We start from the raw sequence: 26,858 nt of genomic DNA on the forward strand, positions 1-26,858 counted from the left end.
CCCCACCCTGAGGTGCCCCCCCGCGGCAGCTTCCCCCCCTGCCCTGAGGCCCCCCTGCGGCAGCTCTCCCCCCCCGGGGACCCGTGCGGTAGCTCCCCACCCCAGCTCACCTCTGCTCCACCTCCTCCCTGAGCACGCTGCCCCCGCTCTAATTCTCCTCCCCTCCCAGGCTTGTGGCGCCAAACAGCTGATTGGCACTGCAAGCCTGGGAGGCGGGAGAAGTGGAGCGGCGACTGCGCGCTCGGGGAGGGGGCGTAGGAATGATGTAAAAAAAAAGTGCTTTTTGGCACCCCCAAATCTTGGCGCCCTAGGCAACCACCTAGTTTGCCTAAATGGTAGCACCGGCCCTGGTGTTATCGGCATGTTGCTAGTACTTAAGTCCCTGTCATTTGATCAGTTCACTGGTGCTGCATGTTGAATAGGACAGGAGAGAGAATTGATTCTTGTGGGACTCCACAAATGAGAGGTCTAGTGGTGAGGTGTAATTTTCCATCACTGCTCTTTGGGAACTTTCCACAAGGAAGGACTTAAAACCATTATAGCACATTTCCCTGGTCCCCTTCGACTTCTCTAAGGCGGGACAGAAGTATCTAATGGTTGACAGTATCAGAAGCTCCAGAGAGGTTCAGGAGGATGAGAATGGAAGTCTACTCTCTATCCATTGACAGCAGGAGATTAAGCATCAGTGCCACTAAAGCTGTTTGCATCCCACATCCTGGGCTGAATCCAAATTGTGCTGGATTTAGGATACTAGCTTCAATAAGATAAACTTATAGTTGGCCTTTAGCTAGCTTCTCTATGTACTTGGTCAGGAACAGGAAATTGGATTCTGGCCAGTAGTTAGCTAGTACTGATATCTGAAGTGGGTTTCTTCAGTGTTGGTCAAGCTATTGTGCGTTCAAATGAGGAAGGAAAAATTTCTTCCCTGAATAAGGCATTGGCTATTTCAGTCAGGAGTGACACCAGTTGCTCATGATGCCCATTCACGAGCCATAAAAGATGTGACAAACTGACAATATCCTGCAACATTGTGGTCCAACCTTGTGGAATTAAGATTAACTTTATTGAATTAAGTTAAACCTTACTGAGTTAAGTTTGATACCATTTGGAATCCATTTTATTACATAGGCAATTGTGTACGTGTTATTGTGGAATAGTACATAACTCCTCTAAGACGAGGGGGATGCTAATGTAAAATTCCTCCAGTTATCTGAAGCCATCCCCTGGAGAGGTATGCATATAGGGTACTAATTCAAATGGAATTCTCCAGACAAAGAAAGGATTTTTGGTTAAATCACCTGGTTTTTAAACATGCTCAGGTCCTTCTTCCTGATCCAGCAAATGGACAGGACCACTGGTCAATGGAGGGCCCCAGTCCTTAGGGAAAGGTGGATGGACTTGGCCTCCTGAGGCCCTATAAGGCTAGGATCTTGTTCTGAGCTGAAACTGTGATGAACTTGAAACCACAAGGAAACCCTTTGGCTGAGGTACTGAAGGATTGTTCCTGCCAGAGCCCATGTTAGGATAGGTTCTTTTATTGTTTTTAATGTTTTCTCAGTAATGCTTGCATAGCCGGAGCTGTGTGGCAACTTATGACTGTGGGCAGTCACACTGTTAACCCTCCCTGAAGAGAAAGCACTCAGGGGAGCTTAGGCATCCTGTCTCAGCTGGGAATAACACAGTGAAGATAGGGAACTCTGCAGCCTGGAAATGCCCTGGTCAGAAGGGAGGGAGACACCCAAGAAAGGCAATAGCTGGGAAGCTGGAAGCTTGAGAGTGGGTACTCAGGCTGAATCACTGAGGGCTGACCACACAGATGCAGATGCCTGAACTGTGAAGGCATAGGTTGGATTCACAGACCTTGGGTCCAGTCTCCTTCAGGGTTTCCAGTACTTCTTGAGGATTAAATATACTAATCTCTGGGAATACAGGCAACTTCTTTGTTGGTTAAATCACCCCAAAGGGGGAATAGATCCAGGCTGTTTGAAAGCCATCCCAAACATGTGTGATATTTTCAGTGATGTAGAGGGGAGTGCCTCTGTCCTTTAACTTGCTTGGGAATTTGGTGGAGTCCATGGGTCTTTGTGGTTGAATCGGGATTAGAGGTCTTTCTTGTTGCCTGGGAGCTGGGAGAGCTATGATGGCTCCTTAATGAGGTGATGGTCTGCACAAGGTGTCAGTGAGCTCTGGTTTCTGTTGTCAGATGAATGACTTTGAATGAAGATGTCTTATGTGAGGCACCTCTTTTGGATTTGAGGTGTGAAGAATAGATAAATGTAGTGCCACTTCCACCTTCTGCTGTCTGGGTCTGTGATGGGCTGAGTGTTGGGGGGAAGGCGCATGAGATAGCCAGCATAGGGCTCACAGCGTCATCCAGCCAGAGTCTCAGTGGGTATGTCTATGCAGCATTTTGGAGTGAGCCTTCCAGCCCAAGTCGACAGACTCAGGCTAGTGGGGTTCACACTAGTGGTCTAAAAATAACTGTATAGACAACCAAAGAAAAGGTAATCCCCATCTTATAATAAAAGCCATGATTCCGGAATGCTCTTCTTCCAACATCCATGGAATTAATGACACAATTAGTTGGCACCTAACGTCTCAAAACTGGCCCTACAGATCCCTGCAGCAGTTAATGACCTGATTGTGTCTATGACACACATGATATGATTTAGCTACAGCCAGATGATGATCAGCCTGGCATTTGCCCCAGATGTTTTTCCAAAGTCTAACTTTATAGTAGACTTGTCCAGGGATGTGGTTGCCAATCCTTCTAATTTTAGTTTTTCACTGTCTATGGAATGATTGTCCAAACCCAAGTTTAATTCCCAAGAGCTTAGTCACACACCGCAAAAAACGCATAATTTTTCATTCTTTGCATTTTCCCCTCCTTCCAATTTTTTTTTGGGGAGGAGGGGGTGAATCCAGAGAGTGGAACAGTGAAAGGGAAGCTCAGAGGGAAGGGAATGGTGAAAACCCTATCATTTTCCATTTGGATTAGCCAGTTTTCTTAGTCACTGTCTTGGGAAAATGAGATCCCTCTTGGCATGTTGTCTGTCTGTTCTTAGTGAAGATTCGGATGGGGTGGTGTACATCATGCAGCAAGATCACTTTCTCAGTTTTATGTCAATTTTGCCCCATAACTGTTGTTTTCTTGTGAGCAGATTGTTAGAGAATGAAAAGAAGAGCAGGCTGACCCAGAGGCAGATGGAGTAAATGGGCTTCTTTATTGCGGTATTTGTTCCCCTTGACCCAATTGTCGAGTAAGCACTGAATTAATTACATCACGCTCTTTTATCTAAGTTAGTATGGAAATACCCACATTTACTACCACGCCCCCAAAACCCTTATTTAGTAATATGAATACCCATATACTGAATATAATTATCCCCACCCCTATTTACTGTTTACAGCATTAAGCATATTTTACAGACATTTTTACCTTTAAGATGCATTTCTTTTCAGTAATTGCAGCCACAGGTTCCCGTAATCAGCAGTTCACAGGGAAGGGAGGAAGGGGCCATGATCCTGAGCTCGTTTATGTAGCTGGGAAAGGAAGGGAGGAGGAGATAACACTTCTTTACACAAAGGGTATTCTTTAGACACCCACATTCCTTATGCAGCTGCAACGCTTATCAATCCTTAACAAGCAGAAGGGAAGGGAGAGGGATAGCACTTTATCTATCAAGCGAAGAGACAGTGCCTGCCCGTGCCTTCCGCCCTAATACCATGCTAGCGGTTACCCAGGTCTTTACTTAACCCTTATATATCCCAACAGAGATGTCTTTCCCTATTTGACCTACAGACATAATTTGCCCAGTCCAAACTCACCTTGCATCCATCCTGGGATTTGACTTTATTAATAGGAAATTTTTAAAAAGATGATAAAGATTAACTCAATTCTTTTCCCCACAGTGGCTGTTGCTCCCTCATGACTGCTCACCTCCCTTATGTTTATACAGGGTAACAAGTCATCAGTGTCAGGGCCTTTTAACCCTTTCCCTACAGGATCAACACCTGCTAACAGGGTGGGGTGTTTTGAACACAGTGATGTAGCTGATTTGTTTTTTCCTATTTCATTTTCTTTTGCTTTGTGAAAAGAATAATGGTTTAATTTGTCCCTGAGGAAGGGAGGGGGGTCAGCAAAGCTAGAATTCTGTGTTTTAACCGTGTATTTTTACTGTGTGTTTTTAACCCATCTAATACACAAGCACAATGGCATTCAGCATGGATGTAATCTGAGGCCTTCAATACACAGAGGAAGTTTTCTCTTAGCTTATGCCCTGGGAAATTCTTATGGATGCTGACAGCAAGTTCTTACTTAAACATTAAAACTGCATACTTAGTAATAAATACACACATACACAGACATCCAACTTTATTATCTCAGGCAGACACACTCATATGTCCTATTGATTCCTTATACTATGGTCCTCATGCTTATTTCTCTGCCATCTTTTTCCCCTTTGCTCTGTCAAAGGGTTCTTCAGTTCTGTCACGGCTACTTCTTAGCTATTGCTGCCATGACTTCTCCCTTTTCAGTGATTTCAGCTCTCTTCTGATCTTCCTTCTTCCTCTCCTGCTTGTCCACCTGCTCTTCTATTAAGTGACTCAAGCTTATCAGCGCTCTGCCTTATATATAGGTTTTGGCCTATTCTGATTGGTTATTTCCTCAATCCTTATCATTAGCATACCCTCCACCAATCATCTTTAAGCCTTCCCTGATTGGTCTGTTCTTCTGAACCAATCACAGTTGCTGAACTCAGCTCTCAATCAAAGCTGGACCTGATTGAAAACCTGTGCCATGCTCGATTGAACTTTCCCTTCAGGTTTTGGAGTAACCTTTATTTCATCTTAGCCTGCCTGTTTCCTATAGGCCGAATTATTCCAAAACCACCATCTTGTTATCCCTAGCTGTAACTGCTTGAAACTGTCTTTATTAATTATTACATCCTTATAATTATAAACAATTACACATTTATATGCATTTTAACATTAGGATTCACTGTCACCACTCCATTTTTACTAATTTAAATAAGTTTAATTTTATCTTTCCCTTGTTTCAGCTAGTGGTGGCAGGGCAATGTTCTTAATGCTGTATTCTTGACACAGAATAGAGCAGCTGAAAAATCTCTTGTATAGGAGGGGGAATACTGATTGCAGTTTACCTGGAAGATATCGCTCATGGAGCTTCCCCCATGTGTCATGACTACCTCTTGCAGGTGTCTAGCTACCAACATGCCAGGATGACTCCTTCATCCTAATAGGAAAGCTACAAAATGTTACTCCAGTAGAGGTCGCAGGATGATATGGAGGGTCATTTTGTATTAATAAGTGAAGCAAAGGGCTAAGTAAAAATAAATCTTTAAAAAAAATCTCACCAAATACCCTAGTTGATTATTAGTGTAGTGTAGTTATATTAAACACTTCATTGTTGCATTTGAATAGGACAAACGTAATGGAAGTGAGCTTCTTACTTCATAGAAAAAGCATTGATTTTTTGGTATTTATTACTCTGTTTAATATGAAAGATTATATAACATAAGTTATGTGATTGTGTAATTTGATATTCCCAGTTACATTATTGTGATTCTGAAAGGTATGTACGTATTTACTCCAAATAAAGAACCTTCTACATGGGGAAAGGCAATCAGTATTCAGTGAGTAAAAGCTGTTGACACTGAAAACCATCCCAAAACAATGTCTTTCGTGATGTAAAGTTCATAGAAAAGGTTCTGAATTTGAGGCTAGAAGGAGGGATGGGTGGAGAGAACATAGTGTTCTTAAAGAAACATGTTTTGCACAGTTGAAGAGTTATGAACCATAGTGCATAGATTAAACCACATATCCTAGTTTCTAACGCCTCTTAATACTTACCATACAAGACTGTTTCAGAAACAGCCAAAATCCTATTCCACTCTGTGGGCCTGAGCCTCGTCTCACGTACACTGGTGTAAATCTGGAGGGCCACCAGAGATTAGCTGAAATGATGCTGAACACAGATGCTCATGAGATGAGACTCGGGTGTCTGTGCTTCAGACTGTGATCTTATATCTACATCAGTTTAGGGGTAACGCTTAGGTTTAAAATGGCAAGACTGACTAAAGGATTGAGTTCTAAAGAAAATCTCTCTTGGGAACAGAATATTTTCATTTGCTTATGTGCCGACTAGAGATGACGACAGTATACATATAATATTGATAAGCTTGCTGAACGTCATTTGAGGAAAACACTTACTGTATGCTTCTTCAGTAAACAAAAGATTTTTTTTTTAAATAGAAGAGACAAAAGCAATGAATAATTATACAGAGAAGGAATGCAAAGGCAGCTTTGGTACATTTTCCTTGTAATGCATTTTCACTTAGCTTCTGATTTGTGTATCTGTAGAATAAAATAATAATTAGCTCAGGGTTTGTGCTTGAAATCCTGCATTTTGAAAGATGTTTTCAAAACAGAAACTTTTCCTAAATATGATTATAAGATCTCATATTTATTTGGCAAGACTGTAAGTCAGGCATTCAACCAAAACTGCCATGGCCTGTTATTAACCAGTATAGTTGGAGAAGAGCTTGACCAGCTGTGTGCAACATTTTATAAAGATAAAAGTAGTCATTTTGTTTGGTCCTTTTCCCTGGCAAAGGTGCATAATACAGAGCAGTATGACGTTCCCTGGGCATGCCATTCAAGTGCACATTATCAACTGTAAGAAAGATTATTGCTTGTGGCAAACTTGAGTCTGTTATGAAGATTACATTGGATTATAGATCGTTTTTTTTTTACATCTTAGCTGTATTAAAAGAAACCCCACAATGAACTCAGTTAAATGTAATGCAAGGTTTTTTTCCAATTAATGTTTTAATGGAAATATTTAATGTTATGTTATTTGCATGTCAAGCCACAATTAGTGATTTAGTACATGACATTGGGAAAGCCTGATTGGTTACACCAGAGAATTGATAGAAAGTGAAGACTTTGGTACATAACTGATACTGTGCATCTGCATCCAGTATACTGTGCATTATTCTACTTTGGTTTCTCTAAGTATAATGGAAGTCTTTTCAGTGAATACCTGATAAATGGATAAATGTTAGTGATAAATGCCTATCTACTGAAAGAAAAGCCCAACTACGAAATGATCATGATTCTTGTTCAATGTATAAATGTGATATGCATCAGTTATAAATAGGGTTGTCAATAAATGGCACTTAACTCAAGTGATTAACTAATAAAAATTAACTTAATTAAAAAAATTAATTGCAATTAATCGCAGTTTTCATCTCACTGTTAAACAATAGAATACCAATTTAAATTTATTATAAATATTTTTAAATGTTTTTCTACATTTTCAAAATATACTGATATCATTTACAACACAATACAAAGTGTGCAGTGCTCACTTTATATTATTATTTTTATTATAAATATTTGCACTGTTAAAAAGATAAACAAAAGAAATAATACTTTTAAATTCACCTCACACAAGTGCTGTAGTGCAATCTCTTTATCATGAAAGTGCAACTTACAAATGTAGATTTTTTTTACATAATTGCATTCAAAAATAAAACAATGTAAAACTTTGGAGGCTACAAGTCCACTCTGTCGTATTTCTTTTCAGCCAATCACTCAGACAAACAAGTTTGTTTACATATACGGGAGATAATCCTGCCTGCTTGATTACACTACAGTACTTGTATGAGGTGAATTGAAAAAAATACTAATTGTTTTGTTTATCTTTATTACAGTGCAAATATTTGTAATAAAAAAATAATAATATAAAGTGAGCACTGTACACTTTGTATTCTGTAGTAATTGAAATCAATATATTTGAAAATATAGAAAACATCCAAAAATATTTATATAAATGGTGTTCTGTTATTGTTTAACAATGTGATTATAACTGTGATTAAGTGTGATTATTTTTTTAATCTCGCGATTTATCACAATTAATTTTTAATCGCTTGACAGCCCTAGAAATAATGAAATCCGCTAGAAATAGATGTGCGCTACATCCAGACTGCTTTGCACATTTTTTTGTTCAGTGATATCTTCCTTATGCTGATTAAACTGCCACTGTAGCTTGTTATCATAAACTTTTGTAGTTACACAGTTGATTAAAGATTTGATTTTAAAAATGGGAACACTTGCTGGGAAAACTCTGAAGCAAACTTAATTCTGTGTACACTTAATATTTGTGCTCTGCAGTACAGAACTAATAGGATCAAGCCATTGCAATAACCCGATTCATAACACTTTTCAATCCTACAGCATTAATAAGCTATGTTATGACTCTACATATAGAGTGAGGTTTTAAAAATCATTTTTGATGACCTGTTGCAGTTGATTATTTACTGTACTTTTCCCTAGCATTGTCATGTTTGTTTTGCTTAGGATTTCATTCAAAGAGTATGGGCCAATGATTAGCCTAGAACTTGGGAACCTAGCTTCCTGGCCCTGCTCTGCTACAAACTTTCTATGTGAACTCGAGCAAGTTACTTAGCCTTTTTGTGCCTCAGTTCCCCTTTATAACATGGAAAGATTGTGAAGTGCTCAGATATTAAGATAATGAGGGCCTTATAAGTACCATAGATAGATTCATTCTGAAATGTTTGTGGGCAGAAATACATAAGGCAAAATTTCCCAATCTTTGCTGGAGGACAGTAAAGTTTAGGTTTTTCCTTCATAAACCATAACTGAAAAGCAATTTTTTGGATAGTTTTAGCAAGAAAAATGTTATGGAGGGAGATTTTATAATGGGCATCAATTGATTTGTGAGCGACTGTAGAACCTAATAGCCTGGTCACACTGAACTGAAGATGAGTCAGGCAGTGTACTGAATTAAATTGTTAATTATTTTATCTGCATTAGTCAAAAGATATCAGTGTTCAATTAAGACTAGCCTGTTATATTGTAATAATAGCATCCTTCATTCTTACAGTAAAGTGCAATATAATACTAAAACTAGACCACATAGAGAAAGTTTTAGCCACCACTTCTCTCTCTTTCTTCTTCCCTACAAAACGTGTAATCTTACACTTTGTGTATTTTTGTCAATAGCCAGACGTTTAGCCATGTACCAGGAAGCTGATTCTGAGGAGGAAGAAACAGCAGCTAAAGGAGGAACATTATCCCAGCGGAACAGTGTCAGCAGTCATCAGAGCATTAAGGTTGTCCACAGAAGCCTGAGTATGAAATCCCACCGACGCACCGGCAGCAGGGCTGAAGCAAAAAGAGCAAGCATTCTCTCCAAGCACACTGCATTCAGCAGCCCAATGGTTAGTTGTGAGCAACAAATGTGCTTTGCTTTGTATCTTTTGTATCAATTGCTTTAAAGGGAAAAGATGAAGAAATGTGTACCACATTGTGTACTTTTCATAGCTTTCATCTTCTTGGCTTTTTCTTTTTCATCGCTTTGTTGTTGTTGTTGTTGTTGTTAAAACAACAAAGTATGCAGAGATCTTATATAAAGAGTCATCCCTCTAGGCTCCAAGTTCAGAAAGATAAACTCAAACCTTAGTTTTGGGTATTCCTTGATTTTCAAGAACAACATGTGTTTCATCCCTTTGTTTACAGCAATTGATGTTAGATTAAGGATTAAAATCAAGAGTTCTAACTGGCCTATGTATGCTATCTTAGTTTTTGGGAAGCAGTGATTTACAAATGCATGAATAGTAAGTACTGGATTGGGACCTGTGATATTAATATATTCAAATTCACACTTTAATTGCAACTGTAAGTCATTCCATAGTTTCAAGTGTAGGTGGTTCAAGATTATCATTAAATAGAGCAAGTTACATTAAAAAGCAAACAAACAAAAACGTCCTGCATATGCAGAAAAGTTAAGTGGAACAATGTTCTCATAAGTTTTTCCATGACTAATCTTTACATGTGTTTTTACATGTCATGTGCATGTTTTTCCTCCTGCAAATTGCTATCTCATTAATATTGCATGGTCATACTGCTTTACTCTGTTACCGTGTTTTTACATGGAAGCCAATGGAATTTTGCCAAAGTTAAATTGCTTTAATGGAGTGAAGAATTAGGTCCTGTATACTTTGAGAGTCTGCCCTAATTCCAGCTGTTGATGTCCAGTCAGCAATGAAGCTGCGTTAGTGCAAACCCCAAGTGTGGAAAAGGAAAGCTGCAATTTGCATTGATGGAGCTAACCCCAGGTTTAGTCAATGGTAAGCTCCATTCGCACAGCTTTCTGTGTTGACACACGGGGTTTCTACGGGTGCAGCTACCTCACTAGTTGTGCAACAATTGATGAAACTGGAGTAAAGTCCCAATAAAGACAATGCTTTAGGGCTCATATCTTTATGAAGCACACTTTGTATCTTTTCTGTAACCAGCATTATGCCTTCCTAGGAAATTGATATCTTTGCCCTGAAAGGAATGTAATAGCTGTTTAATCACAGTGGAAAACATGCCACATTTTGATTTCAGTGGCATATGAGCTTCTCTCAAGTTCAAAGTGGTTAAAATATAGTGGAGCTAAACAATTTCTTAGTGGTGCAAAATGGGTAAGCTTACTGTTTTGATGTCAGAACTAGCTCTTAGTTTTGTTGTCTTGTTTTTCATGATATAGGTCTATATATTGTGGCAGCCTACAATAATTCTCACAGGTAAGACCGAAGAGAGGAAGATATGTCAGGACACTACTCAATTTCCATTCCACAATCCCAAAATAGCTGAATGTTTCTGTTACAATGATCAGCAATTAAAGGATTAACAATAGCTCATTTACAATGTAATTGTCATCATTAGGGTTCAGTATTAACAATCAATTGAAATTAATGGAGGTAGTCCACATCATTTTTAGAGCAAATTTAGGTGGTCTACCAGGGAGAGAAAGACACCCCTGCATCTGTTTACGTTCACAAAATTAATGTTGCAATCATAAGGCCTAAAATTGTACACATTTCTGCATGTCTGGTTAGGGGAAAGAGGACAGAGGAAGTGTCATTTGATGGAAAATTGAAATTCTCCAGAAATATATGGTGCCACCACAGAGGTGCTGATGCATCAGGCAGAACCAGTTCAGTCTGAGACTTTAAAATATACGAAGTTGCAAAGTATTAACACTGTTCCTGTTGTATTTCTAGGAAAAAGACATCACTCCGGATCCTAATTTGTTAGAAAAAGTAAACGAATGTGCAAGGAATCTTGAGGTTATGAGAAGCCATGAACAGCCATTATCCCAGCTCACCCCTGAACTTTCTGACATCTTTGACTTTTTCATAGCATTGACTATTTGCAATACAGTTGTTGTTACCTCTCCAGATCAGCCACGGCAAAAGGTAGGTTAGAGAGACAGCAAAATGGAGTGTGAGTCTCCTTTATGTTGTATTTGATTATCTCCGAGATGTGTAAATAGGAGACATAAAACTGTCCTTTCCTTGAAGGAAACAGAGATGTTTATGATACAATTCTTGGCACCAATTCATACATAAATGAGGAAAACAACATATACAAGTTTAAAATTAGTGATGAGGTCAAGCATTAGTTAAAAGGTAAAAAGCAACAGAGGGTCCTGTGGCACCTTTGAGACTAACAGAAGTATTGGGAGCATAAGCTTTCGTGGGTAAGAACCTCACTTCTTCAGATGCAAGTAATAGAAATGCCTCTGGAGATTTCCATTACTTGCATCTGAAGAAGTGAGGTTCTTACCCACGAAAGCTTATGCTCCCAATACTTCTGTTAGTCTCAAAGGTGCCACAGGACCCTCTGTTGCTTTTTACAGATTCAGACTAACACGGCTACCCCTCTGATACTAGTTAAAAGGTGTATTTCAACTGTTTCTCTTAACCCCAACAGATTATTTATATGTAGTGCAATTTTTGAAGCTGTTCTAAAACTGTTTTCCTTCCTGAGTTCACATACTGAAACTTCTTAAATAAACATAATTCGCATCTCTGGGCATGTTTTAGATTAATTTGTCAGAGTCCCCTGGAATAAGGAGCACATAGGCAGTTCTTTATAAATATTTTGCTTATATAAACTACATTTTTAGAAGGCTATATTATTTTTTAAAAATATTATAAAGAGGGTGTGCTGACAAAATCTCCTCTTAAATGTTGCAAATTATGTAAAAGAAATAATAATATACATTGGGCAAGATTATGACAGCTGATGATTTGGAAGACTTATGTACTTACAAAGTAGTATCATTTATTAATGAGAAGTGGAACAAAACACTCACCATCTAATGTATATCACACAAATATCATTAGACTTAATATTAGAGCTGGTCAGAAGCTGGAGTTTCCATTCCACAGGAAATACTAACATTTCTAAATTTGTTTTCTCTCTTAGCAGAAATGTCAAAATTTCCCACAAAATGAAAATTCCAAAGAATTTCAATTTGGACCCATTGAAACACTTTGTTTTGATGTTAAAACATTATAATATATAACATTAAATATCATGAATATAATATAATTGTAAATTAATATTTTAGTATAATATACAAGTCTGAACAAAATGAATTAAAATGATAATATCAGAATACAACATTTTACCTTATCAAAACAAAATGTTTCAACATTATCAAAATGAAAGAGAAAGTTGAAATGATTTGTTTCAACTTCGTCTGGTCTAAAATGGTGTTGAAATAGACACATTCCCATGAAACATTTAGATTTCATCAAAACTGCATTTTCCCACAGAAGTGTTCCATAAACATTTTTTCGACCAACTTTACTGAATACACACAAGTGGTATGTCTACGCTAGAGCTGGAATGTGTAAATTCCAATAGGAGGAGACATGCCTGGTTAAGCTAGTGCACTAAAAATAGTGGTGTAGCCACAGCATCACAAGTGGCAGGAGGAGCTAGCTACCCCAACTACATACCAGTAGTCTCAGATGGGATCATACTCGGTGTGGGTAGCCCCTCCTGCTGCTCACACCAACATGGCTACACTTCTTACTCCCGGGGGAATTCTGCGCCAAAAAATTAAAAATTCTCCAACAAAATATTTAAGATACTGCACACAATATTTTCAAATTCTGCATATCTTATTTGTCAAAATAACATGATATAACCACACTAGTTTCAATTATTTTTGGTCATTTATTTCAAAATACCTATCAGTAAGTATGTCTGTAACAATACAGACAACAAAAAAGATTCGGGATGTATTTTTTGACAAATAAATTCGTTACTAGGCATATTAATGCAGAACTCTGAGTAATAATTCATTTAAATTACAATACAGAACCATGTTTCCCACACCCCTCAGAAGCAGTGCAAAGGCTTGGTGGAGTCAGGGGTAATGGAGGAGCTGAGGGAGAGGGAAGTAATTGCTGGGAAGGAGCCTGGGTGTGAATTTGGAGCATTGCTGTGTATGGGTGGGAAAAGTATGGAACAGCTTTTTGCGGGGGGTGGGGAGCGGAGAGGGATTTTTAGGGAGCTTGACCCATGCAGACCCTGGCTGACCTCTAGCCTCTCCCATTCACTCAGGCACAACTGCCCCTGTCCCCTAGTGTCCCTCCATCCCCACTCAGACACCCACTCCCCCCATCTCCATATGGCGCTGCACCCCCTCCCCTGTCTGCAAGTGTCTGTGCCCCCATTCAGCCATCCCCCTCCCCACTGTAGCTCTGCACCCCCTTCCCATCCCCATGTGGCCTTGCACCTCCCTCCCCCCGTGGCCCTGCGCCTTCACTCCCATTCAGTCCCTACCCCAGACTGTCTTCCTTCACTAGCCCTTATGATCCCTTGTCTGACCCCCAGCAGCCCCACGCTGTCTGTCTCCCCATAGTCTCCGTCTCATGACCTGATCCGACAGGTGCTGTGGAGAAGGCACTGCAGCCTCTTTCTCTTCCCTAGCTGGATGGGAGCTGCTGCTCTAGTCTATCACCACAGTGCCCTCTGATGGGCAAAATGCGGAACTACAGCAACTTTCCAGCAGAAGCTTTTATCTGAGCAAAAAATTAAAAATATGTGTGGCTCATTAATTATGCACACATGCAGTGGCACAGAATTCCCCCAGGAGTAACTTCTATTTTTAACGTGCTAGCTTGATCAGAACTAGCAGGGGTATGTCTCTTCAAGCTGAATTTACACACTTAGACATACCCATAGAATGCAAAGGTTTTAGTTATATTAACATTATTTTTGGGTGCGATTCTAACATTGGTTCCACAAGGAAGGGTCAACAATAGTGTAAATTCTGAAGTGTATACATATTGGTTCCAGTAGCATTTCTGGTACAGTGTCAGCCTACGGATTTTTGGTCACTTACTTGTTCAGCTCTGATTGTCGTAGCTTTTTGCTACTGACTGAGATTTGCTTCTTACTTTGAGTTATCAAATGACAATGTCAGATTTCTTATATATCTTTTTTTTTGGTGGTTGGTTTTTATTTCTCAAGGTTAGAGTTAGATTTGAACTGAAGTCGCCGGTAAAGACCATAGAAGACTTCATTCGAAGATTCACTCCCAGCCGTCTGACCTCTGGATCTAACAGCAGCAGTTCATCAAGCCTGACTACCAGTAAATCAATGCCCAGAGTCGGTTCTAGTATTCTTTCATCTACATCCACTGAGAGCACTTTATTAAAACTGGAAGAGAAGTTGGCGCACTCTCCGCAGATGAATAACAATGGATATAGCTCACAGCAGGACAGAAGGGCTATAGGGAGTAGACCTGAAGAAGGAGAACTCCGTTATGAGGCAGAGAGTCCAGATGAAGCTGCGCTTGTCTATGCAGCTCGGGCATATAACTGTGCTCTGGTTGGAAGACTGTCTGACCAGGTATCAGTAGAGCTACCTCATCTGGGAAGGTTAACCTTTGAACTCTTGCACACACTGGGCTTTGATTCCATCAGAAAAAGAATGTCAGTGGTGGTTAGGCATCCCCTTACAGATGAAATAAATGTTTACACCAAAGGAGCGGATTCAGTTATTATGGATCTTCTTCTGCCCTGTTCTTCAGGTATAGTTCTCGCTTACTTTTTTTCCAATTAACTCTTAGACAGTGCTAGAGAACTTCAATCTCAGCATGTCCGATTGCAGTTCTCTAGCACAGAGCCATGTCTGTATCGTTTACGGGTATGCGGAAATATATTATAGCAGGACCTCTCTGCTTCTTTTATAAACTCAATAACCAGTAACTTCTTATAATGGATTGTTGGTACTTTGCCTAAAGAAATGTGAGTAATATTGATTTCAGTATGAGCCTTCCCAATGGCAAACCTTATTTTAAGTGAACATTTTTTAAGACCTTGCCAAATCAATTTACCTTTCATTGAGTACATTTTCCCAACATTGCTTGCTTACTCAGATGTTTCTGTATTAAGAGAAATGTTGTTTGGGTAATTACTAGTGGTCTTAGTTTTAAAGATGCAGATGATTAGTGATGAATAGACTTCTAACTGTGAACAGGAAGCTTATCTTTTGGAAGGTGTTTTTTCAGTTACAAAGTCTCAAATATGTGAACATGCTGTGAACCAGAAGCAATCTTAATGCCTCTTTATTATAATCAATTGGATTTAAAGACAACCTGGTCAGCTCTTATACACTTATTGGAGACCTAGGTTTTTCAGTATGTGGGATGTCTGATTTACTGTGTTCAACATTTTATTATGTACAACATTCAAATGTTAACCCAGTGTGACTGGACAGAAATCTAATGTATTACAGAGATTTCCTGTATCTCACTAGTGTGTTGACTTTATGGTTACTTTCACATTGCTGACGGCTGCTGCAGTAAATACCAGTGAAAGGATCATACTGTGTAATTTTCATTAAAGAGCTACAGGAAATGTTAATTTAGTGTCACAGTTCAGAACAACTGTCACATGTGCTTGGACAGGCTGGCCAAGCACATGTGCTTGCGTCCTCTTCAGAGAGAGTTAGCAGTGTGACTGCCCACAGTTATAAGTTACCACACAGCTCTTTCTAAGAAAGCCTACTTTGTTCTTAAGGTAAAAAGCATTACAGAGAAAACATATTAAAAACAATAAAGGAACCTATCTACCTGCTAATAAGCTTACTAGAGATCACCCCACCCCTTACATGGGCTCTGGCAGGAGCAATCCTTCCACACTCCTCGTAAGGGTTTTTGTTTTGGTTTCAAGTTCAGCACAAAGAACAGGAGTACTTGTGGCACCTTAGAGACTAACAAATTTATTAGAGCATAAGCTTTCGTGGACTACAGCCCACTTCTTCGGATGCATATAGAATGGAACATATATTGAGGAGATATATATACACACATACAGAGAGCATAAACAGGTGGCTATATTACAACAGAAAAACTTCAAAAACAGAGTCCAACGAGAGACTGCTGAGCTGGAATTGATATGCAAACTAGACACAATCAACTCTGGATTGAATAAGGACTGGGAATGGCTGAGCCATTACAAACATTGAATCTATCTCCCCTTGTAAGTATTCTCACACTTCTTATCAAACTGTCTGTACTGGGCTATCTTGATTATCACTTCAAAAGTTTTTTTTCTCTTAATTAATTGGCCTCTCAGAGTTGGTAAGACAACTCCCACCTGTTTATGCTCTCTGTATGTGTGTATATATATCTCCTCAATATATGTTCCATTCTATATGCATCCGAAGAAGTGGGCTGTAGTCCACGAAAGCTTATGCTCTAATAAATTTGTTAGTCTCTAAGGTGCCACAAATACTCCTGTTCTTTTTGCGGATACAGACTAACACGGCTGCTACTCTGAAAAAAGTTCAGCACAGAATCAGCTCATAACAAACACCCAGTCTTATGGGGCTTCAATAGGCCAAGTCCTTCCAACCCTTCCGTAAGGATTGGGCCCTCCATGGACCTGGGATCTTGTCTATTTGCAGGAGCAGGAGGAAGGCTCTGAGCCTGTTTAAAACCAGGCTATTTATCCAAAAATCCTTTCTTTGTTGGACCCTCGAAAATCAAGTTTGACTTGGTATATGTGTACCTCTCCAGGAGGGTGGCTTCAAAGGGCTGATAACCAGAGGAATTACATCAGCATCCCCATCCTCCAAGGGGAATTACATACAATTCCACAATAACAATACACAACTGCATTTTTAATACAATGGACCACAGAGGTATTAACCCTAATTCAATAAGGTTTAACTTAAATTCAATAAAGTTTGTCCATGATATTTCAGGAGTTCAGGCTGTCACAATTAGTTTTCTGCTTTACAGCTATATAGGTCACAGCAGAGGCAAAAATTCAAGAACTTGTCCTTAGCTCACTATAAAGTATTCTTGAACAATGTCTGATAAAGTTATTGATATCAAGGAATGCACATAACACATCTGAGATTACTTGTTTCCCTCCAAAGTGTTAAACTTTCCCAGCATTACAAATTCTTTATTAATAGACCTCACCATGAGATTAAAGTTAGGAGAAAAAGAAGCTGCTTTTTTTTCCAGACATAGGCAGTTGCAAAAAAAATCTGCTGTTAATGTAAAACAAATATTCTGGTATTGGTCAGAAAAGGATAAGGAAAGAGCTTTGAAAATTGCTGTTCGGAAGGGGTAAATTCTACCGATGGGCACACGGAAATAGAACAACTCTGAACCACAGCACTTGGAGATGTCCAAACTGACCCTGGTTTTAGAATTTTGGATATTTTTTTTTATAAAGATTCTTATCCAGAATTGAGTCATGATGTTTTGTAACTTTTGGATTCATAAGTATAGCAAAGTGTAGTAATTGCTCTTACCTTCCTTCTCAGTGCTATGATCAGCTGCCATAAGTAGGCTGTCTTTAGTAAACTGCCCTGAGTGACCTTAAGTATCAATTAATCTGTCCATGGTACAAACGCTATCTTGGTTGTTCAGCTTCATTCATGGAATTGTACTTGGGGATCCATCCTACAGGGACCTTATCTTCAAGAGTTCCTTAGGCCCAAAGGCCTGCGACCATTCTTATTGCTCTGGCCTTAGACTGTGATTGTTGTCTGCCCTAGCCAGGAAGCTGGGACTAGAGACTGTTTACTGCTCTGTCCCTCCCAGAGGGCCAGAGCCATTGATGGCTAATTTACTGTTGTTTGGTGCCTGATGCAGCACGACAGAGTGGCCTCCTTCCAAGCCTGAGACCAAGGGATCACTACAATATCCAAATGTCAGGTTCCATTACCGGAACAAACTATCTGGCTACGGAGGAGGACATTTTAAAGTATCATGTACATGCAAGCCAGAAAGCAGATGCAAAAATGCCATGCTATAGCTTGAGTGTTATCTTGTGAATAATCAGAAACCACCAATGAGCTTGAAAACTTGTAAGATTTCTGAATTTATTACATTGGAGCTATTTGTTTTTCCAGTTGAGACTATGAAAGCTGGTGTTCTCACACAATATGCAGAATTTTTCAAAGCACTTGGATTATTCCCAGGATAATATTCCTTTCACCTTGCCAAACAGGGACTCCTACAGTCCATAAAAAGGAAAGTTACTGCTTAAACTGAGTAATCAGCTTGAGCAGGAATTAGATTACATACGGGTCTCATTACTAAAGCAATGACAGGTTTGATTAACTCACTTGTGGTCATGGAAAAAGCCCAAACAAGCAAACCTGACTCTCTCTTTGGTTCTGAGGAATTAAACAAACATGTCGTCCTTTGCCAGGTGTTGAAGACATCACATATACATTTACGAGTGTGCACTGTTTGAGTGGGTGAATGCAAGGTCAAGGTACTGGACAACTGCATAGACACCACAACTATCAACTTTCAAAATAGATTTTGGCTGATTCCTTTGGCTACATGTGCTGGACATCCTTGAAATAATTTTAATTGCCAGTTGTTGTAAAACAATTGCATACAGATCAAATCCAAGAATTCTAGCAAAGAAACCTGTCTTAAATTACTTGATTATCATCTGTTTATGTGCAACAACTTAGATTATATAATTGTTGAAGATTATTATAACAGATTTTTCAGATAAGAGAATTGGAACACTACCAGAAGAGTGACACCAGATCTAAAGGCTGGACATCCTTGAAAGAATTATCTTTCCAATGGTTGTAAAAGAGTTGCATACACATCAGATCCAAGAATGCCAGCAAAGAAACCTGTCTTAAGTTTCTTAAGTATCAGCACATATCTTTCGATAACTTTAGCAGATTCCTTTTCTCTTCGTTTTTATTTACTTATTTACATCTGACCAGAAGGTGAATTTCAGTGCAAGACTGATGAGGCATATGAAGGATTAAAAGGAATTACAGCTATCATTGTTGATTCCCTATTATTTGTTCGATAAAATAAAGAATGTGATGCAATCCATCATGCTGTACATGAGAGATCACATGAAAAAGGTATATGTCTCCATCCATAGAAAATCATTTTCTATGTTCCAAAAAGTAAGCTATTCTGAACCTGTTCTTAATGCTGGTGCCACTAAGGCCTGGTCCACACTAACCCCCCACTTCGGACTAAGGTACGCAAATTCAGCTACGTTAATAACGTAGCTGGATTCGAAGTACCTTAGTCCGAACTTACCGCGGGTCCAGACGTGGCAGGGAGGCTCCCCCGTCGATGCCGCGTACTCCTCTCGCCGAGCTGGAGTACCGGTGTCGACGGCGAGCACTTCCAGGATCGATCCAGGATCGATTTATCGCGTCTAGACCAGACGCGATAAATCAATCCCAGAACATCGATTGCCTGCCGCCGGACCCGGAGGTAAGTGTAGACGTACCCTTAAGCTTATAGTGACAGAAACAGTTCTTGGTGTGTTTTATCCATCTGTCCAAGATTACACCAAACTTATCCGAAATCACTGCATCACTGTGATGGCTTCTACAGTGAGATACTTCATCTGGAATAAGCAAGAAAACAACATTGCTTTCTAGAATACAAAAGACCTTATCACAATGAAATAGGTTCAGTGCTTCCATGTTTTGTTCCTTTAAAAAAATGCTGACTCTCTAAAACTAGCTGGATCTAAAAATGGATTTGTTTCAGGACTGCTCCCCGAAGGCCATGTCTTTGCAAGTCTCATACACCACAGAGAATAATTATGTACATGTATAAAAGAAACTATATGTAATTGTATTTGGCTGCAAGTTCAGTAAATGTGTGCTCCAGCCCTGTGTTACAGCTGAATCAGCTTGTGAACTGTTTGAATAATTCTTGAAGAAATCTCTATCTCTGGCAAAACCACCCAGGAACGGCTCTCCGATTGCATAAATACAAGATTGAAATTGCTCATCTTCCAGAAAAAGATAAAATCTATTGCAGGTACACTGTCAAGAAAATATCCACATAACACTAGTGGATGAATGGGCATGCAGCTACATATGGTACTCCAGAAAATGACAGAAATTGAAGATGGAACTGAAAATGAACAAATAAAGGTTCTGAAGCCAGTAATACTGGATGAATGGCCAAACAGTAGAAGAGTTGTATTCCCAACATTATAGATTAATGGAACTACCGAGTTGTGCTCTTGGATGGCACAATCTTTAAAGGTGAGAAAATAGTTATATATATAAAACAGCTAACATGAACGTACATTGTGGTAATACACAATATTGTGTGGGTTCATGGACATGGGAAAATATAAACAAAGCCCAAGATGTTCTTATTTGGCTGTGTATGTGTCAGCAAAATGAAAAGTATCATTAATGATGTCAGTAACACTTGAAAGGTTCAGTGTATGAGTCATATTAAGAAACAAAACAAACAAGGATGCTACTGAAATGCCAACAAGACCATCTGTTTATGTGCAACAACTTAGATTATATAATTGTTGAAGATTATTATAACAGATTTTTCAGATAAGAGAATTGGAACACTACCAGAAGAGTGACACCAGATTTAAAGGCTGGACATCCTTGAAAGAATTATCTTTCCAATTGTTGTAAAAGAGTTGCATACACACCAAATCCAAGAATGCCAGCAAAGAAACCTGTCTTAAGTTACTTGAGTATCAGCACATATCTTTTAATAAGTTACTCTCTCCGTTGTTGGTATGCATATGTATTCCCTCAAAACTGTTTCCTAAAAGAAACATGAAACTTGAAGTTGTGAAGCCAAACCAGATTTAAGCAAGGTTGGGCAAACAATGACAAAAAAACATTTCTACTATAAGTCTGCTAAGCCATTGTTAGTAATGTGCACTACCATTGCTTAGGAAACTTAGGACAGGGACCTGCTGCCCTGAAACAAGGAAATGCTGAAAGAAAATAATACCCCAAAAAATCAACTACCAGAAAATAAAAATAAAAAAGGAAATTAATAAGATAAAAAAGAAAAGCAGAGTTATTTACCATGACAAGGAAAAAGGGCTAGAGACTTCATGAAGTCAACCTGCTGTTGATTTTATCTGGCAGGTGCTCAGATACTATGGTGTTGAGTGCCAGTATAAAACTCCAAGATAGATAAGACAGACATCACATGTCCATACCCTGGATAAATATATCAATCATCACTATCGTCATTTGATCTGATATTAGAAAGTTATCTATTCTCAAGATCCGCTGCTAATATGCTTGCTGGGTGAGAGCAAACTTACCAAGAACTGCTAACACTATATCCACCAAACTGTGCCTTCCCAACCCCTTATCTCCACTTTCAATCACAACTGTGAACCATGTAAAGCAAGAAGTTCCAGTAACACCAATATTGCCTGAGGAACACTGCATAGGCCTATCCGTCTGAAGTCATAGGTCTTATAAACCTAGAAAACTTGTAGACTTTCAGGAACTATTTTGGTTTATAGTAAACTTGCTGCCTCAAGATATCGAGGTTTCTCGAGTATCCTCACTCTGTTGTTTCAACGTAAAATGCTTTCTCTTGTCTGCTTCTATGTTCACTTTATCACTGTTATTATAATTAATTCTTAATATTGGTTATTGCTGTGATCATACATTGTACTTGAGTCTGTCTTGATCCTGGAGGATAAAAATATCATCCCTTTCCAACTCTTGAAAAGATCATTTTGAGAACTTAGTATTATTTCTAAATAAAATTAAATATCTTTTCTACCCACATTTATTTAAAAACATTTGGTTTATAATAAGATTTTTGATACATAGCCCATCTGCTTCTGTTTATTGCCAGTTTGAAATCATACCTCTGTTCGTGACATACTTGGTGGCTATGGAGATTATCATGATGTCACAAAATACTTGAGGAGCAGATGAATGCTTAATAAGGAAAGATCTTATTGTTATACAGTTGTTCTTGGTGACTTTTTAACAGGGAATTAAAAAATAGATAGTATGTAAAGAGAATTGATTCTAAATAGAAAGCTTTTCAAAATTTTCCATGAGACGTCAGGCACTCTTTAAAAGTATTGCTTCTTAAACTTTTGTACAGTAAGTGCTGAAGAAACAATTGTATTCTCTAAGGCCATTTAATTGCTATTATTTTTCATTCATTAGTTTTCTCCTTTATTTTTAACTAGATGACCCTAGAGGCAATCATCAAAAAAAAATCCAAAGCAAAACTCAGAATTACCTTAATCTGTATGCTGTAGATGGGCTGCGGACCTTGTGTATTGCCAAGAGAGTAAGTATATGCAAGCTCTTAGTTTGCTTTTAAGGAGAGTATTGACAAATCTTTTTGTTGCAGTCCATTAGCAAGAACATTTCTTAGGGTTTTTTTTTTTCATTTTACTCAGTAATGCACGAATGCTTATGCATCTTTTTGGATGTACTCTTACCTTCTCCTTTTAAATAGGTTCTAAGCAAAGAAGAATATGCTAGTTGGTTAAAAAGTCATTTAGAAGCAGAATCTTCTATTGAAAACCGTGAAGAGCTGCTGTTTCAATCTGCACTTCGTATAGAGACAAATCTGCATCTACTCGGTAACTACATGAGAGCTGGACATTAAATTAAAATGTGTTAAACATTTTCAAAGTTCGATTTTAAAACTCTGCTCTATCTTTTCAATGATTTCTATGCATACAGAAATTGGTTATTACTGGACTTTCTCACGAGTGTCTCTTGCATCATCGCAAAAGAATGGGATAATAATTAACATAAGACACATCCTGTTTGCCTTGCTTAGGTAACAATTTTATCCCTGATGTAATACCAACTTAACCAGGGGTTCCCAAACTTGGTTCATGGCTTGTTCAGGGTAAGCCCCTGGCGGGCTGCGAGATGCTTTGTTTACCTGAGCGTCCACTGGTACAGCCGCTCCCAGCTCCCAGTGTCTGTGGTTTGCTGTTCCTGGCCAAAGGGGGCTGCGGGAAGCAGTGGCCCGCTCTGCACTGCTTCCTGCAGCTCCCATTGGCCCGGAACAGCGAACGCGGCCACTGGGAGCTGCAAGCGGCCATACCAGTGGACGCTCAGGTAAACAAAGCATCTCGCAGCCCGCCAGGGGCTTACCCTGAACAAGCCATGAACCAAGTTTGGGAACCCCTGAATTAAAACAATGGTGTAAAACTGGGGATGAACCTGACCCATTATCTTCAATGAATTGGCTAACCTGAGTAAGAAAAGCAGGATTTGGCCCAATCTGTCTGCAGATTTTCGTTACAGTGATGGTGCATCTTGAAAATACTTGAGATTTTTCATCCCTCTGGGACACCAAACACTTTGACAAGTCTGGGAAGTAGGAACTCATTTAATCCTGGACTCTCTGGTTGACTTGTTGTGTTGCCTCAGGCAAGTCACTTAGGGTAGAATTATCAAAAAGTACTGTGCATCAGCCTAACTGCTCCCATTGAAGTCAGTAGTAAAATTTCCCTTGATTTCAATGGGAGCAGAGTTAGGGTCACATACTGAGTACTTTGAAAGGTCTAAGTTGTAACCTCTCCGTGGTGCTCATCCTGCAAAGATTTATGCATATGCTTTACACAAGTGGTTTAATTGAGACGGCCCATGTGTCAGGCGATTGGAGCTAGGATTGTCTAGCCTAGTGATCAGAGTGGGCATCAGGCAATGGTGATTAGAGCAGGGCTTAAATTCTCACAGAGTATTTCCCAGAGCCCTGGGACTCGGGGCTTCCACCCCGTGGGGGGTGCCAGGGCTTGGGGCTTCTGCCCTGCGGGGACAACAGTGGCTTGGGGCTTCTGCCTCATGGGGGACGCCAGGGCTCAGGGCTTCTGCCACATGGGTTTGAAACTATTTATCGGAGCTCTGCTCTGGACAGCCCTGGATGAATTTAAGCTCTGGGCATCAGGAACTAAGGTCTAGGTTCAGAGCCTGAACCAGTAGTCAGAAGCCAGAGCCATAGGTCAAGACAGAGGTCCGGAACTAGAGCAAATAGGGTAGCAGGCAAGGAGGGGATCAGGGCAGGAGCAGGACAGAGGCAAGGCTGGGGGCAGGACAGGAGCAGCAGGAACAAGTTAACACTGGAACAGGCACAGTAGTGGGCATGAGCATTGATCACCAGCGAGCTGCTGTTGCTGCTGGCTTAAGAGTGGCCCGCTGGTCCCTCCAGTCAATCAGATGGTGTGGCCAATCAGGCAGCCTGCTGCAAGCCAGCTTGTACTCATGAGGCTGCCTGGAGATTAGCTCTGCTGCAGGCCCTGATTCCTGACACCATCTACATAAAGTTAAGCACTTTCGTGTTTGGACAATCAGGGCCTGCGTGCTCCGAAAAAAGGGGATAATAACAGTCACTTCCTAGGGATCTCGTGATGTCATTAACATTTGTAAATGTAAAGGACTGTTCAAGTGCTATTTATTTACTTAACTAAAATGTCAAAAGCTCAATAAATTATAAATATCTATTATTTCTTCAGACAATTAGTTTCTTTCTCTGGCAAAGATACCTGGAACAGCGCTAATGTTTTTAATCATTTCAAGCAAATGTGACTGGGCTGCTTCTATTGACTCTGCGTGTACAGACACATCTTAATAATAAATAAAAACATAGTTAACCACAGCTGGATAAGTACAAATAGACTCCAGCCAGAAATAAACAATCTGTTCTGCCAGTTCTCCTCTGACAACCTCAAACTGTGGTAGAAGAGACTTTGAGTCTAATCACATACTGGTGCACTATGGCAAGCACTGCAGGATTGCACCAGTGAGGCTGGGAGAGATACATCTCTCCCCTTGCAGCTGTGCATAGGCAGTAGCATTCCTTGTAACCGCATGGACTGCTCCAGGCTAGCACCTCTGTTGGAACTAGTCTCCCCAGAGTACTCAGAGAGGCAACAGGACCTCAGCACCAGCCAGCAAACCAGCGGATGTGCTGTACCCTATGCAGGGCCGGCGCTTCCATTTAGGCGACCTAGGCGGTTGCCTAGGGCACCAGGATTTGGGGGGCGGCATTTTGCCGCCCTCAGCGGCAATTCGGCGGCAGGGGGTCCTTCTGCGCTCTGGGTCTTCGGCGGCAATTCTACGGCAGGTCCTTCACTTGCTCCGGGACCCGCCACCGAAGTGCCCCGAAGACCAGGAGTGCGGAAGGACCCCCCCGCTGCAGAATTGCCGACCACGACCGGGAGCACGGAAGGACCTCTGCCTAGGGCGCCAAAATCCCTGGTGCCACTCCTGACCCTATGAACAAGTGCTGCAGAACTAAAACTCCCCCTCATCTCCCAGAGACATTGTGCTTAACTGAGGCACAATCAGCCTGATTTTCTTCTAGCTTACACTGGTGTAAATCAGTTAAACTCTGATGACATCAACAGAATTATATTGATATAAAATGGTGCCACACAAAAGGGCACACAAAAGTCAATGGAAAGACCCTCATTGATTTTAACAGGCATTGGACTAGGCCCAAGGCATTGGCTCGGGCCCTGGCCAAGTTCTGTGCCTTCCTATCACCCATGTTTTGGTCTATAGCATTAAGCCACAGCTGAACTCAGTGCTTATTTTCTGAGTTTTAACCTATGTGACCAGACTATAGGACAGACACCCGTGGCTGGTAGTGTGTTACTATTGTTATGTCTTTGAACACATAAATAGCTGGGAGAAGTTTACTTTGCTTTCCTTGCTGTTTCAGTTAATTCGCACACCTTTCATCTCTATTTCCTCCACTAGTCAAGACTTGTATTGCCTCACAATAGAGTCTTTCTGGAATTTGGTGAAACAATGATGTATCAGTGGTGACACTTAACTTAGTTCCAAACTACTTTTGTTACAACATTCAAAAGACTTGTCTCTCTCAGTTGGCGTTTTAAAGTGGAAAGAATGTTGCCAGTCTGTTATAAACTATACTGCAGCCAAGATTCCTTGGGACACTAAGAAGGGGCATTTGCCTATACACGTCACAATGCAGCCCAGTCAGATTTACTAGTTATAACACAAGCATGTAAGGACAAAATCAAAAATGCTAAAGCACAAAATGAGATACACCTAGCAAGGGACATAAAAGGCAATAAGAGGAAGCTCTATAAATGCAATAAAAGCAAGAGAAAGATGAAGGAAAGTGTAGGGGCACTACGTAGCAGGGAAAGAGAGGTAACAATAGATGATATCAAGAAGATGTGTAATGCCTATTTTGCTTCAGTCTTCACTAAAATGGTAAATTGTGACCATATGCTTATCACAATTCATATTAACAACAAGGGGGAAGGAACACAAAATAGGGAAAGAACAGGTTAAAGAATATTTAGATAAGTTAGATGTATTCAAAACAGCAGGCCTAATGAAATTCATCCTAGGGTAATTAAGGAACTAGCTGAAGAAATCTTGGAACCATTAGGAATAATCTTTGCAAATTCATGGAGGATGAGTGAGGTCCTAGATGTCTGGAGAAGGACAAACCTAATACCTATGTTTTAAAAGGGGAACAAAGAGAACCAAGATAACTATAGACTACTCAACCTAACTTCAATTCCTGGAGAGATATTAGACTAAATTATTAAACAATCAATTTGTAAGCACCTGGAGGATAATAGGGTTATAAGGAATAGCCAGCAGAAATTTGTCAAGCACAAATCATGCGAAACCAATCTAATTTCCTTTGTTTGACCGACCTACTGGCCTAGTGGATAGGGGGA

At 39.9% G+C, this 26,858-nt stretch overlaps 1 protein-coding gene across 9 annotated transcripts in view; it reads left to right on the top strand.

Annotated features, from left to right (window-relative positions):
• Positions 1–26,858, top strand: part of ATP10A (ATPase phospholipid transporting 10A (putative)) — a 149,772-nt gene that overhangs the window by 102,684 nt on the left and 20,230 nt on the right. For all 9 annotated transcript variants that reach the window (XM_005283195.5, XM_042840825.2, XM_065580828.1 and 6 more), the window contains 5 exons: positions 9,052–9,269; positions 11,100–11,294; positions 14,371–14,932; positions 22,359–22,462; positions 22,634–22,760. In XM_005283195.5, coding sequence (XP_005283252.2) covers positions 9,052–9,269; positions 11,100–11,294; positions 14,371–14,932; positions 22,359–22,462; positions 22,634–22,760 — 1,206 coding nt within the window. The remainder of the gene's footprint in view (positions 1–9,051; positions 9,270–11,099; positions 11,295–14,370; positions 14,933–22,358; positions 22,463–22,633; positions 22,761–26,858) is intronic.

The sequence above is a fragment of the Chrysemys picta genome, chromosome 1, assembly GCF_011386835.1.
Source record: "Chrysemys picta bellii isolate R12L10 chromosome 1, ASM1138683v2, whole genome shotgun sequence".
Classification (NCBI taxonomy): domain Eukaryota; kingdom Metazoa; phylum Chordata; order Testudines; family Emydidae; genus Chrysemys; species Chrysemys picta.